Below are 14,496 nucleotides of genomic sequence, written 5' to 3' on the forward strand. Positions count from 1 at the left end.
TCCTGTGAGTCCCCTCACTGTGGGGCTGGCAGTGCCTGACTGGCTTGGGCACACGGGCACACAGGCAGGGACAGTTTCTCTCTTTCCCTGTGCAGCACCACTGAGGTTTCTGCTTCCCCTGGATCTAGTTGGAAAGCCCTGAGTCCCCTGCAGGCATCGCACCTGCAGAGTTTTGCAGGGAAATTCAGCAGTTCTGGAAAAGCAGAAATGCATCCAGCTGCATCCCACAGCAGGAAAAGAGCAACGTGGGAGTTCTTTTAGGGTGTGGGAGGTGATGGACTGCATTCCTGCTGCCCAGCATGAATCCCACAGGACCTGGCCCACAGAAGGTGCTTGGGAAAGGCTGGGGGCTGCTGAATAGCTAAACTTAGAAATAAGGGACAATTTCCACCCCTCCTCACACAGTAATTTTACAGGAGGGGCCAATTTTTCCATCTCTGCCATTTAAGCATCATCTTGTGTGGCATGGGGGAAGTTAAGAAGAAAAACCCAATAAGATTTGGGTTCAAAAATAAGCAGGCCAATGCCAAGGATGCTCTGCCACAGCAGTAGCAGTGGCTGAGGAGGGTCCAGGTGTTCAGGACACCTGAAATTGTTCTGAAATTGTGTGGAATGACCTCACTGATGTGACCTTGGAAGGAAGGAGCTGTTTAATACACACACCCCACCCCCAGCCCTCTTTCTAGATTACTTACAAAGACTTCTTCCAAGTCCCCAAACAGCTCATCCTGGGAGGTTTGCAGCAATTATCTCCTGCTATCAAAGACAGCTTTCCCAGTGGGAAGGGAAGAGCAGGTGGGGTGAGGGGGGGTCCTACCTGCAAATCCCTTCATTAAAAAGACATAAGTCCCTGGCGTGGCCTTTCAACTTGCCTGGGAAGAGCTGCACCCGCAGTGAGATGCCTGCTCTGTGCATACAGAAAAAGGCCACAGCTCAAATGCCACTATATTTGCATTGCACTATGTTTTCCCAAACTCTCAGCATGTCAGGAAAGAAGCAGCTAGAGAACTTGACTTTGATGTGGAGCATTAAGGCCCTCACCAGGCTGTGGGTGCAGTGGTGTCTCTTTGCCTGGCTTTACTCGTGCATGCACAGCCTTGGGGTTTTTAGCCTCCAGTGCATGAAAAGAGGAGGTTCTGCAGCCCTATCCCATGTGAGGAACCCCGACACAATCTGTCCAACACCCCAGTCTCTATTTTGGTGATTGTAGAGATGGCCCAGCCCTCAGAGCACTGTGCTCTGCTCCACATCTTCTTGGGTTACCCTGCACAATTTATTCTTCCATTTTCCAAGCACTTAAACATCAGGGGAGGCTGTTTTACCACCTCTAAAGGGTGTCAGCCACCGCAAGCCACACTGGCTGCTCCCAGGCTGTTTGTCTGTGGCTCTGCAGGACGCTGAACTGTTTCTCGGCTCCTTCATAAGTGATGGACGTGGAGCGATGAGGGCCGGGCGCGGGGTGTGCGTTGCCCCAGCTGGGACTGCGGCACAGCCGGTCTCTCAGGGCGGTGGGACAGGCACAGGGAACGCGCAGGGGCTTTCGTGGCTCGGGCTCTCGCCCTGTGTGCACCCATGAACTGAGGATGAGCACAGCGGGACAGCTGGGGCGGCGTTGGATGTCCCCAACGGGGGCTCCAAGTCCCGGCCCCGCTCACCCCACGCCGCGGCACGGGGCGGCGGAGCAGAGCAGAGGTGAGGGAGGAGCGCGGCCCGTCCGCATTCGGTATTTAATGGTTAATTCCGCCCTCAGGCGCGACACAGCCGAGGAGCTGTCGGGCCGGAAGGTGCCCGGGGCCGCAGTGCGACAGCTCGATTTCTTGAGCGTCGCACGGTACTGTCCGGCTCGGGCCCGACAGGGGAACGGGCACGGCTGAGGAGCGGCCTCCGCCGCAGCAGATCCCGGCGGGAGGCACCGGGGTGCGCCCCGTCGGGCCGGGCCTGCGAGGCCTGCCGGAACCGCCAGGGGGCGCTGCGCGACCGCCGACCGCTGCTACGCGCGGACGCGGGGAGGCGCTCCCGGGCCACTGAAGGGGGCGAGCGGCGCGGCGGGTCCGTGGGAGAGGCGGTCGCCGTGGGCCGGGCGGCAGCGGCGGGGGAAGCGGGATCGCCAGGCCCGTTCGGCCGCCCTGTGCCCTTCGGCACCTAGCGCGTCCGTAATTGGCCGCGGCCGCGCGGCCAGCCCCGCCCCCTCGCGCCCGGCGTACACACCGGAGTCACGCGCCCCCAGGGCTGGGGAGGGGGCGGGACGCGGCGGGGGTGTGGCCTGGCGCTGATTGGCGCGCGGGCGGGCGCTGATTGGCGGCGCCGGGCGGGGTTTTTCCAGGCGCCGCGCGGTGATGCGGGGCCGCGGCGGCGCCGAGCCCTGACTAAAGATGGCCGCGCTGCCCGGTGGGAATATGGCGGGGGGCGGCCGGGGGGCGCGGGTGCTGCTCTTGCTGCTGCTCGGCGGCTGCCTGGGCCGGCGGCCCCCGGCCGCCGCCGCTGCCGCGCCGCCCGCTGCCGTCGTGCCCCCGCCGGCGGCGGAGGAGACGGTGATCATCGGCCTGCGGCTGGAGGACACGGACGACGTCTCCTTCATGGAGGGGGGCGCGCTGCGGGTGAGCGAACGGACGCGGGTGAAGCTGCGGGTCTACGGGCAGAACATCAACAACGAGACGTGGTCGCGCATCGCCTTCACGGAGCACGAGCGGCGGCGGGGCGGGCGGGCGCGGCATCCGCACCTCGGACATCATCATCCTGCCGCACATCGTGCTCAACCGCCGCACCTCGGGCATCATCGAGATCGAGATCAAGCCCCTGCGCAAAACGGAGAAGAGCAAGTCCTACTACCTGTGCACCTCCGTCTCGGCCCCCGCCGCCGCCGCCCTGGGGCCCGGGGCTCCCGGAGGGCTGGCGGGCGCTGAGGGACCGGCGGGACCCCCGCCCTGGGGTGAGACCACTTGGATCTACCATGACGGCGAGGACACCAAGATGATCGTGGGCGAGGAGAAGAAGTTCCTGCTGCCCTTCTGGCTGCAGGTCATCTTCATCTCGCTCCTCCTGTGCCTCTCGGGCATGTTCAGTGGCCTCAACCTGGGCCTGATGGCCCTGGACCCCATGGAACTGCGCATCGTGCAGAACTGTGGCACGGACAAAGAGAAGAACTACGCCAAGCGCATCGAGCCTGTGCGGCGTCAGGGCAACTACCTGCTGTGCTCCCTCCTGCTGGGCAATGTCCTGGTCAACACCACGCTTACCATCCTGCTGGATGACATTGCCGGCTCTGGGCTGGTGGCCGTGGTGGTCTCCACCATCGGTATCGTCATCTTCGGCGAGATCGTGCCGCAGGCTATTTGCTCTCGGCACGGCCTGGCCGTGGGCGCCAACACCATCTTCCTCACCAAGTTTTTCATGATGATGACCTTCCCGGCCTCCTACCCCGTCAGCAAGTTGCTGGACTGTGTCCTGGGCCAGGAGATCGGCACGGTCTATAACCGTGAGAAGTTGTTGGAGATGCTGCGGGTCACCGACCCTTATAACGATCTAGTCAAGGAGGAGCTCAACATTATCCAAGGAGCCCTGGAACTGCGCACCAAGACTGTGGAGGACGTGATGACTCCCCTCCGAGACTGCTTTATGATCGCTGCCGAGGCTGTGCTCGACTTCAACACTATGTCTGAGATTATGGAGAGCGGTTACACCCGCATCCCTGTTTTCGAGGGTGACCGCTCCAACATCGTGGACTTGCTCTTCGTTAAGGACCTGGCTTTTGTGGACCCCGACGACTGCACGCCCCTCAAGACCATCACCCGCTTCTACAACCACCCGCTGCACTTTGTCTTCAATGACACCAAGCTCGATGCCATGCTGGAGGAGTTCAAAAAAGGTGGGCCCGTGCCTGTGGTGGGGGCGCGGTGGGGAGGTGCTGCTCGGTGGCGGTCAGCGTGCCCCTGCTTGCAGCAAGGGAGCTCAAAAGCGGGGCCTCCTGCTCACACAGGGCTGTGGGAAGGTGCTTTCTGGGCTGTGAGTGACCAGTATTTAGACATTTGCCAGATCTGCTCGTTCCCTGGGCCAGAAAGCTGATCCACGGCTGGGATGTGCCCCCAGCCTTTTTTCCCCCCACTGCACTGGGATGTGTGTGTGGGCATAGTGCCAAGCAAGGTTGTTTTCCTTCTTGATTTTTCCACTCATCTGTCCGTTATAGTGAGAACCACTGACGGGAATCCGCGCCCATTCCTTGGCTGTGTCTTCACTGTGCTTTTTCAGCTGGCCTGACTGGGAGGAGCGGGTGGGCTGCTCGGTGCCTTTCAGGCTCAGTGCGCACACGTGCTGAGATAAACAAGGCGTTTGAGCTCCATTCATAGGCTCAGCCGGCCGACCTCAGCTCTCTGCTCGTGTTCCAGTTGCTTTGATTGATGCTTTGATCTTGTAACTCACAAATCATTTCAATGTCTTAAAATACGTTACAAAGCACCTGTTGGTGCTGCACTTCAGAGTTACAGCTCTTTTTCCCCAGGCTACCGTGTGCTTCAGGACCACAGGCTCAGTAGGGATGTGACCTTTTCTACCTCTTCGGTGTAGCTTGTGTATTAGTTGCATCAGAATAGGATGGAGGCTTTCCGCCTTTCTCTTAATTGTAGGTGGTGCTGACTTGACAAATGCATTTTAATTCTTGCTAGAAGGTCTTGCTTATGAGTTAGGAAAAAATATATTTTTGTTTTCTTTTTAAAATCTGTTCCTCTCTGCAAGCCATATAATAATTCTCTGTGGCCTGTGCAGGAAGGAGCATTCAAAGTAGCTGTTAAGTGAAATTTCAGGCAGTTTGGATGTGTGGACTCCTTTTCTGGAAAAAGAAAGGCTATTTGGAGTGCCACCAGACTCCTGGGTTTATACCCCGGGAGATCTGAGCAAAGTACCATGGAACAGCTCAGTTCCTGGGGGGTGATTTGCTTGAGAGGGGAAATCTAATGGAGAATACGTGAGCTCACCTTTTATTAACTGCATAAATTACCTTGGAAAAAAAACTTTGTGAACTGGTGAATGTTCTTTCCAGATAAGTTTAAATTACAACTTAAGTTTCAGTTGCTGTTTTGTCCACATGCTAAGCTCTCGTGTCATGGCATTGGATCTTCTTCATCCTGTTTAACTCAATTTTGGGGATTTGGAGGGTTACCTCATGTTTATTTCATCTTTGTGTATAGAAGATGAATATACTCCTGCGTTTTACTGACCAGTGCAGTGGTGGTGATCTTCATCTCTTTCAGCCTCCATGTAGAGATGGGGAAGTCTTACTTGGTTTTGGAGGTGTTGAAGGAGAGATGAGGGAGGGTCTCCCTTGGATGTGGTTTCTACACTGCAGGATCTGCAGCTTGGATGTGGGAAACACAATGATGTCACTTAACTGTAGGCTGGTTAAGGTGGATTTTGCTGCATGTGTGAGTAAAGGGTGGTTCTTTTTCCTTTCTGTCCCTGCTGTTCAGACTTCAGATAGCACAGTAGGGTTCTTAGCCTGTAGTGAGGCTTGTGGGTGTATTCTAGTTCTGTATGCAGCAATGTGTCTGAAGAAATGCATGTTATGTTGGTGGTTTGTTTCCCTGGTCTGAAAGGATGGAATGCACTCCTGTGTGTTAGCACAGTCCTTTTATTTAACACCTGGGAGAATTAGGTGTGCGCTTTAATCCTGCGAGAGTGGCAAAGCCAAATTCCTCCTTAGAGTTCCTGAAACTGGTGCTTAAAATAGGATTCTTAAAAATTCTCCTGGGTGGCTTGGAAAGTGCATACTAGAGATCACTTTCCCTGGTAGCCAGTCTCTTGCCTGTGCTAGGAAACCTCCCAGCAGCACAAGTTCAGGATGGCTGTAATGTGTGTTCCCTCCTGCCAGTGCTGAGTCCTGGAAAAGTCTCTGTAGTTGGGAATTAATTCAGGCTCATTTGAGCATACTTAAATGTTTACTCCAGAGTCACTATGCTGGTTGGTCTGTATGGGCAAGCCCTGTGTTAGGCTCAGCTTTGTCCTAACTAGTTTCTCTTTAAAAAGTGCAGATATAGTGGAAATAAGTGGCTTCCTTTGCGTCCTTTGAAATGAATGTAAATAACTGATAGCTGGCTTGATCTGGCATAGCACAGTGTCTTTTGCAAGAGCTCTTCCAACTTTCTTCTTCAGAGCAACCTTGCCAAATTCCCATGAGAATGTACAAATTAAGGGTGAGAATCAAACTGCATGTTACTCTCCAAAGCTTACAGTTTTCAATCATTGCCTTCCCATCACATTGATCTTCTGCCACAGCCAGCTTGCTTCAAAACTCATAAGTGTGTTTTTTTTTGATATCCAGGCCCCTGCTACCACTGTTGGGTGCAAAAGGCAGTTCATGTGATAGGGCTGCCAGTTAAAACTTTAATTGATTTGAGGAGAGAGGATTTTTCTTTTTTTCTAATAAGTTTGATAATTAGCTGGGTACACAGGGTTTTGAAACTCACATTTTGGGCAGAAGCAAAACCTTCTTAACCTAAATGGGGAATAGAGGTTTACAAGGAGGAGATTGAAATCCAAACAGAGCAGGATATACATCCTTGTACTGTTGCAGAAGATGAAATGGGTAGTTCTGTAGTTGTGCTTAGGCTGAACAGCTGGAGGATTTGGTGGTGGGCCTATTGTTAACATGCTTTGACTGCAATTGAAAAATAAGTATCTGTTTCACTTCCATGCTGCCAGGCAAGAAACTTAATTTTGAGAGAGCTTCAGCACATTCCCACCCCCTTGCTGGTCTAATCTCCTAAAGTGTGAATAAACATGATTCCTGAAGCAGTCCACAAACAAACTTCTCCTCTAAAAAGCATGGTTTACTTGCAAATAAATAAATAAATAGCTTTTGAAATAGGTTTGATTTTTCTGTTCTAAAAACAGACCTTAACCTTCTACTACAGCTCTCAAATCCACTTGTTAGAGGTTGAGCAGACTGAGTGCCTAACTTCAATTCAGTCATTCAAATTTAATTTAATGCAAGGGAGTCTAAGGTACCTTTTGTACCGGCCTAGGAAAAGACCTGCCTGACTTTGCTCTGAGCAAAGAGGTATCTCATTTGAAATGAGTTCACTCCCAGCTAATCTAATGTTGGCCATTGCAGTAAAGGGGACTGAGGTGTTACCTGTTCCAGGATTGATTTGTGTCGTGGTTCCTAATGTGCAGCAGGGACTGAATGGGCCACAGAGTCATTTCTGGAAAGAAGCTGGTGAACTGTCTCCACTGATCTTATTTTTCTTGTTGACATGTGTGTGGACCTGCTTTTTTTTTTTTTTTTCTCCCTTGTTTTCTGTTCCTTTTTGACAGTCTCTCTAGGTCTCTACTTAAATGCTCTGTGGCACTTGCTCTTGGTGTTTTTCATAGGCAGATCTCTGCACGTGTGATCCTAAAGCAAAAGCATTCTATTTCTAGCACCATGTTTGCTGGAGCTACAGAAATTCAGCTTGCAAAGCCTCATGTTGTAACACTAATATTTCAAGATTGGCCCACTTTCTGTAAGGCATTCTACAGCTGTGTTCCTGGTGGCCTGGATGGCTTTGGAGGATAGCAGTTTCTCATTTGGAGTCCTCCTTATCTGGGGACTTGGAGTCCTAGTTTTGATCTTATTTGTATATGTTTCCACTGTTTTTTTATACTACGGATCAGAGCTTAATAACCTGTTTCAAGGAAGCCACAATAACAGCAGCAGTTCTGAGCTCTCATTTTCTTAATCACATGGCAGCATTGAGAAAACTCCTAGATTCCTTATTAAAATAATTGCCAAGTGGGCCTGAAAAGGTTTTTTTTCTTTTCCTAGAAACATTGCTAGATTCAGCTTGATGATACTTTCTTCAGGCTCTGTTGGTCTCGCATTGTCTGGTTTTAGTAGCACGTGTGTTTGGTAGTTGATTTAGAGTGGACATTGGGGAGAAAAGTTATCCATTGCTTTTCTAGTTCCTCCTCCCCCTTGAATGAAAACCAAGTCCCAGCAGCCTGAAACATAAACCTCTGACTTTTGAGAGCAGAGAAGAATACCTAGACCTACTTCTCTTTTGAGCACATAGATCCTCTTTTTGGAAACAGGTAGGATAGCAAGTAATTCGTAGCCCAGGGATTCAAAGTTCTGCATTACTGTTGTTGGTCTGAGAGTTTTTTTCTGTTGTTAGGTCACTTGGTCTGAGGGGCTTTTTTGTTATTAGGTCACTTATCTTTCTGGTGCAGCTCTAATCCAGGTTTGTGGGTGGCTTCTTTCCTGGTTCCTTTCAAGTTTTGTGACCTGCTGAATCTGAGTCCAGTCTTCCCTTGAGTAGCTTTGATTCTGAATGCTCGCTTTCTGGTTTATCTAGCAGGTTGTCTGTCTCCTGGGCACTTTTTCTGTGTAACCCTGTGACTGCAGCATTACGAGAAACTGGAAGAAACTACATAAATCCTTTCTGGGATTATGAAAGGCACGTAAAACTTCTTGGAAAACAATATCGTTTTCAAGGCTGCTTAGCTAATAAAAGGCACCTCCTCTGATCCTTTTTGGGAAATTCATATAACAGAGGGAGTGTTGAGAAGGTCCAGTGTGGAGACCTTTCTGTGTGAAGAGAGTAGGGGAGTAATAGGTGGGAAGGAATTTGCCACCAAGAAGCAGAAGTCTTAGCATGCTATGCCTGCAGATTTATTCCCTGAACAAAAATTGCATGTGGGGGTTGCCTCGTGACAAACTGTTCCTTGGCTGTCTGACAGCGCAGCACCCGCAGGTACTGCACTGCCAAGGGCTTTGCTGGCCTTGCAGAGCTCCTGGGGGATGCGTGCTCGTTCCACGGGAGAGCAGCGGATGTGGGATACTGCAGGCAGCCCTCCTGCTGGTGTGCTGGGGAGAGGCTCCAGGGGAACGCATCAGGGAGCAGCTCCGGTTCTTCCTGGGCTCCCTGCTGGGAATGTTTTATGGGGACTGGGAGAAGAGAGGCTACTAGAAGAGCAGCTTTGGTGAGGAGCTTAGCTGAGGAGTCCTGCTGCTGAGAGTAGGAAGAAATGTGTTTCAGGTGGCTGGCAGGGAGAGGAGTAAGAAAATTAAATGGCTTGAGCAGTAGAGGTTTGAGTTTGATGCCTGTGTTAGATATGGTTCTTTGATTGCTTTTTAACCAGTTGTTCGCAATTCTTGTCATTTGACAAACACAAGAAGTTGCCTTTTCCTCCCCTCAGCTGTTTGCTCAGTTAGCAAATGCTTTCCTGTGCTGAAGCTGATGGGAGTGAATTCCACCACAGGTGAACCATGCTCCTATCTGCTTTCTCTGTGTCTGTAGAGGTTATCTGTAGTAGGCACAGATGTAAACTTCAGGTCAGTCTGTGCAGCCGACAGAATTTCACAGCCAGTTTTGGAGCAGGATAGACCAAAGAGGCAGAATATCAACTTCTGAGTGAATTAGTGTAGGAAACTGATCAGGTACTTTAACCATCACAGTGTCCTTCCAGGTCTGAGATTTTTTTTTTTTGGAGTTTTGTATTTTTTCTCTGCTGACATGAGGTTCTGAGGAGCAGAACATTTTCTCAGTGAACTTCAGTTGACTCTGAAGGCATAAGAACAATAACAGTGAATCCTCTACAGTAGGTAATTTCTGACAATGGCTGGGGCTGCTTAGAGAAAGTATTAGAAAAGAGCCAATTTATTTTGTTCCCCACGGAAGCTTACTGATGTCATGAGGCTGTGATTCAGGAAGTTCTGGGACTAAAGATACTGTCTTTATTAAATAGCCCTAGATGCTTATTTCTCTCTGTGAGCATGTCTAATCAACAGTGAACCTTTGTCAGCTGTTGCACAGAAACAAACACCAGTAGTGGGTGTCTCCTGTCTGCAGCTGGGTAGTGCTAGTGTGAGAGAGGTGGGTCTAGAAGTACATTTCTGATTGTCAGTTCTGTATGAAGCCATCCAAAGGCAGGTTTTCTTTTGTCAGGCTATGGTATCACTTTAGCTGGTGATTTAGGAAATGAGGGTGTGAGCCGCCTCACACTTCATATGTATTATGAGCCTGAGTCTCCTCCCTGTTTTATTGAAGAAATCATTTTAGTGGGGGGAAGTATTGTGGGGATTATTGGGCTGCTTAACTTGGAGCATCAATGCCACTAGACTGTGACGAGATCTGCTCATCTTCCCAGTGTTCTCTGGTGTCAGATTTTGTCTTGCTCACTTGGAGGGCACACGTCCTGGTGCACAGGAATTAAGACCTGGAGGATCCAAAGTCTCACTGCTTCACCTCCTTTAAACATTTAATGTCTGCTCAATATTGAGAGCCCTAAGTCAGTCATAGAGCAGCTTAGTCAGGATCAAGTAGGATGAGAATGAAAGCAATGGCCAAGCAGTATTGAGCGAATCTCTAGACCACCAAGCTGTGCTTTTTTCATTAGTGCTTAGCAAGGGCTCACTTTTGCATTTGCTTATGTGCCTCTACAGAGCTGTGGTGCAATTGCCAGTCTAGGTAGGCCAATGGCACTTCTACTGCTGAGTCCCTTCCAATTTCACTAATGGAGCTTGTAAAACTAGCCCTCAACACAGAGTACTCTGAACCATACCCTAGTGAGTGCGACCTGGCACTCTTGTTAATTTGACAAGGTCCTGAGTTACAGCCTACCAGCTACAAATAGGAGTGTAAATACTTGATGCTAATGAGCTACTGCCCACAGCACATGGCTAACAGTCCATACCAGGTGGTTAATCCGGTCTGGCTCCTGCCAAGGTCACTGAGTCATTTCAGGACTATCAAGTGATGGGGTTTTGTTTCACTTTTCACCAATATATAATCATAGAAAACGAGATGCATAAATCTGTCATTAACCTTCTGGAGGAATGCACCTTTTCCCTTGGCTGGGAAATCTGCATGGCCCAATAGTTGGTAGAATAAGCTATTCTGGGAATAAACTAGGGCTAAGTGTGATGATATACAAAACATGCATGAGAAGAGCATGTCTCCATTAAACTCTTAACTTTTTTTTTTTTTATCCTCCTTTACTTAGAAGTGTTCTCTTCCCTGTTTATGGCTTTGTCTGTAGTAACTTGCCACTCTGAAGGGTCATAGGTAGGGGCCCTTGCAAATCTTTGAGTTGCTGTCATGTTTTCTGTTAAAATTGCCTGGGAGCCTTCCAGAGTTTTGGTAGACAGTTTTCACTGAAGTGAAGAATAGCTTCCAGGATTTTCCACACTGTCTATGGGGCATCATATAAGTTGTTTGCCTTTGAGGATTGGGTTGTTGTAATACACAACCTGTAATGCCAGAGGTGTTTCTTTGTCTGGGTTGGCTGGCATGTTGAAATTGGGGATTTTTACACGGATGTTTGTGGTTATTTTTGTGATTTAAAAACATTACTCAGACTTGCTCTTCACCTACTGGTGATGATATCTGCTTGAAAGGACTAGTGAAAGAATACTAGAAAAACAACTTGTCTTCTAACCAACTTGTCTTAAAATATCCAAGCCTTACATTAAACAGGAACTTCAAAGCAAAGAAAGCTTGTGTGGTTGGGACTTACTTGTGTTTCTTTATATTGAAGCATTTCACTTATGAATTGTTTGGTATAATAATTTTAGTGTTTATGAAACAACGTCCCTGCTCATCAAGGAATCCTATTTTGAAGGACAGAGTAAATGTGATGCCTGTCATTCTGGGAGCTGAAACCTGATGATTGTGGAGGTCTCAGGAGTTTACAAGTTAACAGGACTTAGCTGCAGTTACTAATTAACCACGCAAGAGCTTTGCTGCAGCCGGAGGCACTGGGGCTGGGACATGCATGCATACACCGAGCACAGAAGATCTGCAGAATTATGTTTTCTGTAATGCTTTCTGTTGGGATTACACCATTCTTGTGCTGGCAGTCCCAAAAGGAGCTGCTCTTCAGATGAGAGTGGTGTGGTAACATTGCTCTCTGCAGGGTGAGCCGTGCCCTCAGACTGGGCTCCTGCTTCCTTGAGGTTCTTTGCCACAGCAGGTGTGAATGAAAGTTGGGGTTTTGTTTACAGCAAGTTTTTTTTCATGGTGATATAATCTCGTATAGGGATGTGACAGAGCCTTTTGTGACAGCTGATCTTTGTGGAGGTGAACAAGGCTCTATTTTCCCCGTTTGTCCATGGATAATGATGGCAACAAAAATGCTGATTCTGCCTTGGTTGGATACTGTACTGCCAGCAAATAATTTTAGGAAGGATCTTGCCATTTCTGGTTTTCTTCCAGGACTCCACCTCCAGCTTTCAGAAGATTGTCCTGCCTACCCTTTGCACTGGGGGGTTCAAAGTGCAGCCTGCAGGACCCCTTTCCATGCAGCAATTACGTGAGGACAAGGACGATCAGTTGCCTGCTTTTATTGCTTGTGAATTGCTTGTCAGCAATTTCCAGATTCCTACAAATAGGAAGAAAATCTGCCAGTGTGAACTTTTTCTTGATAAAAATTTACAATCTGGCATTGAAAGTAGGTGTGGCTGTAGGTTTTAGGCAGGCTGCAGGCTTAGTTCTTCGTATCTTGACTGGGACATCTTTCCATTGGAAGCAAGAAAGCTCTTACAGTTACAATTCCCATACACAGCAAGTGCAGACAGGGATCTTCAGCTGATATTACTGGGCATCTAGTAAAGAGGCTTCAGTTCAGTTTTTTACTCTTTAAAGTAGGCCGGAATTGTGAATTACTCAGTAGCTCTAACTTGAACTCCAAGGGACATCACTAAGACTTTGATTCAAGGTGGATAAATTAGTGTGATATATTTTGCTCTGTGAATTTGTCTGGGGTTTTTTTCTCCTGATGTATGACTGAGGTATGTGTACAGATAAAGCTTTTTGGCTTTCTGACTTTCAGCTTTTATTTAAATATCTTGATGCAGTGTATGGGGATTGGGTGAGAAAGAAACTCTCAAAGTACCTTGAAGACTCACTGCTTTAGGTCTTCCTTCCAGTGGAATAGAGGAATAAGAGATGCCTCACTGGAAGTTGGGCAGTGGACCTGTGAATAGCTCACCATATGGACTATATGGTTGTAGAGGTTTGGGATTTATACTGTTTTTAGATGTGATCTGGTCTTGTTGTGTGCTGGTTCCCTACCCTCATGGGGAATAATTTTATCTTCTTGTTGATGTTCTAATTTGCCTGGAGCCTTTTGGAGTGGTTAGGTTTGAAAACACTAATTTCAAAACAGTGAATTTCAAGAACTTCACACTGCTCACAGGGAGTATTTTTTTTTTCCTTCTCTTAGTGTTGAAGAATTGCTTATACTGTGTGGATGGGATTTCTCCTAGCGAAATCAAGATCCCTGTCCAAATCATTATCTCTCTTAATAAAAATGCTGTACAGTGTACTTCAGGCTCAATGCCAGCTGCTAAAGGTTTGAATGCTCACTGGCAAGAGGAATGGGAGACTGTCTTGTATGTTGTGTAGAGGAAAGCCAGTTTCTGGTGTGTTTGTGTTTTCCTGTGACCCTTACAGGGATCACAGCATGCTTAAAGCTCTGATCCCGTATGATGGACCCAGCCTCTCCATCATAATCAGGACTGACAGTTTTCTAGGTCTTTCTGTTCATTTGACAAAGGCCCAGAGGGGATTTGTGATCACTAGTACAAAGCTTCTTTACCAGTAGTGTGCTAGTTTAATTCAGCTTGTGGTGTGTTGTCTGAAGGCTCCCAAGGAGAACCTGGAAATGGAGAAGTTGCACAGTTCAACCTGTAGGCAGTCGTAGTGGGAGGTGAAGCTTCCCAGCGTGGGAATGCCCTGAGGTTAGAGCTTGAGGAAGGCAGCTGTGGCAGTGAAAAAACTTAATTACCTACTGGATGCAGGCTCCAAGAACTACAGCAATCTGTTGCTTGATGCCAGTCATAGAGTTGAGCCTGTGAATGCTGTGGTAGTGTGTGCAGTCAATGAGCAAGCAAATAGAGTAGCTTTCTTTTTTCTGCTTTCTTCAGTGCCCTGGGGTTAAGGGTGGGGATGAAGGTTTCCCTGTGCTGTGTGATGCACTGTGGATGGGAATCCCAGTCTCTGCTCCTCCTCTCTGCATGAGAACACTTGCTGTGCATGGGATGAGAGGTCTACCAGGAGAGCTCTGATGTCAATAGCTCTATTCTGTTAATGTGTTTTTTTTTCTTTCCAGAGCAGCTGTTTTGAATTTTCCAGTCTTTGCTGTAATCTTTGAACAAGCCTTGTTTTATTATGAGAGAGACACTGCAGAAGCGTGTGGGGTAGAGTGAAGACACGCATACATTTTAGTGTTGAGGACATTCTCATTTCTGATTCCTGGCCTGGAAAGTGGGTTTAAACTTGTTGCTTGCCTGCTGTTTGAAACTGGTCCAGTGGTAAGAGGCTTTAACACATTTCTTCTGTGCAAATCATCAACCTCACATCTTCCAGTAAAGGAAAGAATTTGGGAGTATAGCTTCCAAGATTAATAGCCTTCTCAGCCCTATGCAATGCACAGGCTCCAATCAAAAAAGTTCCAAGGAAAATATTCAGAAAGGGGGAAGTTGTCTAGCTGTAATTCCTGATGGTTTTGTATTTAAATTATTTG

General features: G+C 48.5%; 1 protein-coding gene across 1 annotated transcript in view; it reads left to right on the forward strand.

Moving 5' to 3' along the window:
* Positions 1-2,326: 2,326 nt before the first annotated feature.
* CNNM2 (cyclin and CBS domain divalent metal cation transport mediator 2) overlaps positions 2,327-14,496 on the forward strand; it is a 117,600-nt gene continuing 105,430 nt past the window's right edge. Inside the window, 2 exon segments of the mRNA XM_041415428.1 lie at positions 2,327-2,707; positions 2,709-3,865. Of these exon segments, the coding sequence (XP_041271362.1) occupies positions 2,373-2,707; positions 2,709-3,865 (1,492 nt within the window). The 5' untranslated portion in view covers positions 2,327-2,372.

The sequence above is a fragment of the Onychostruthus taczanowskii genome, unplaced genomic scaffold, assembly GCF_017590055.1.
Source record: "Onychostruthus taczanowskii isolate IOZ18803 unplaced genomic scaffold, ASM1759005v1 scaffold5, whole genome shotgun sequence".
In the NCBI taxonomy this organism is placed as follows: Eukaryota; Metazoa; Chordata; class Aves; order Passeriformes; family Passeridae; genus Onychostruthus; species Onychostruthus taczanowskii.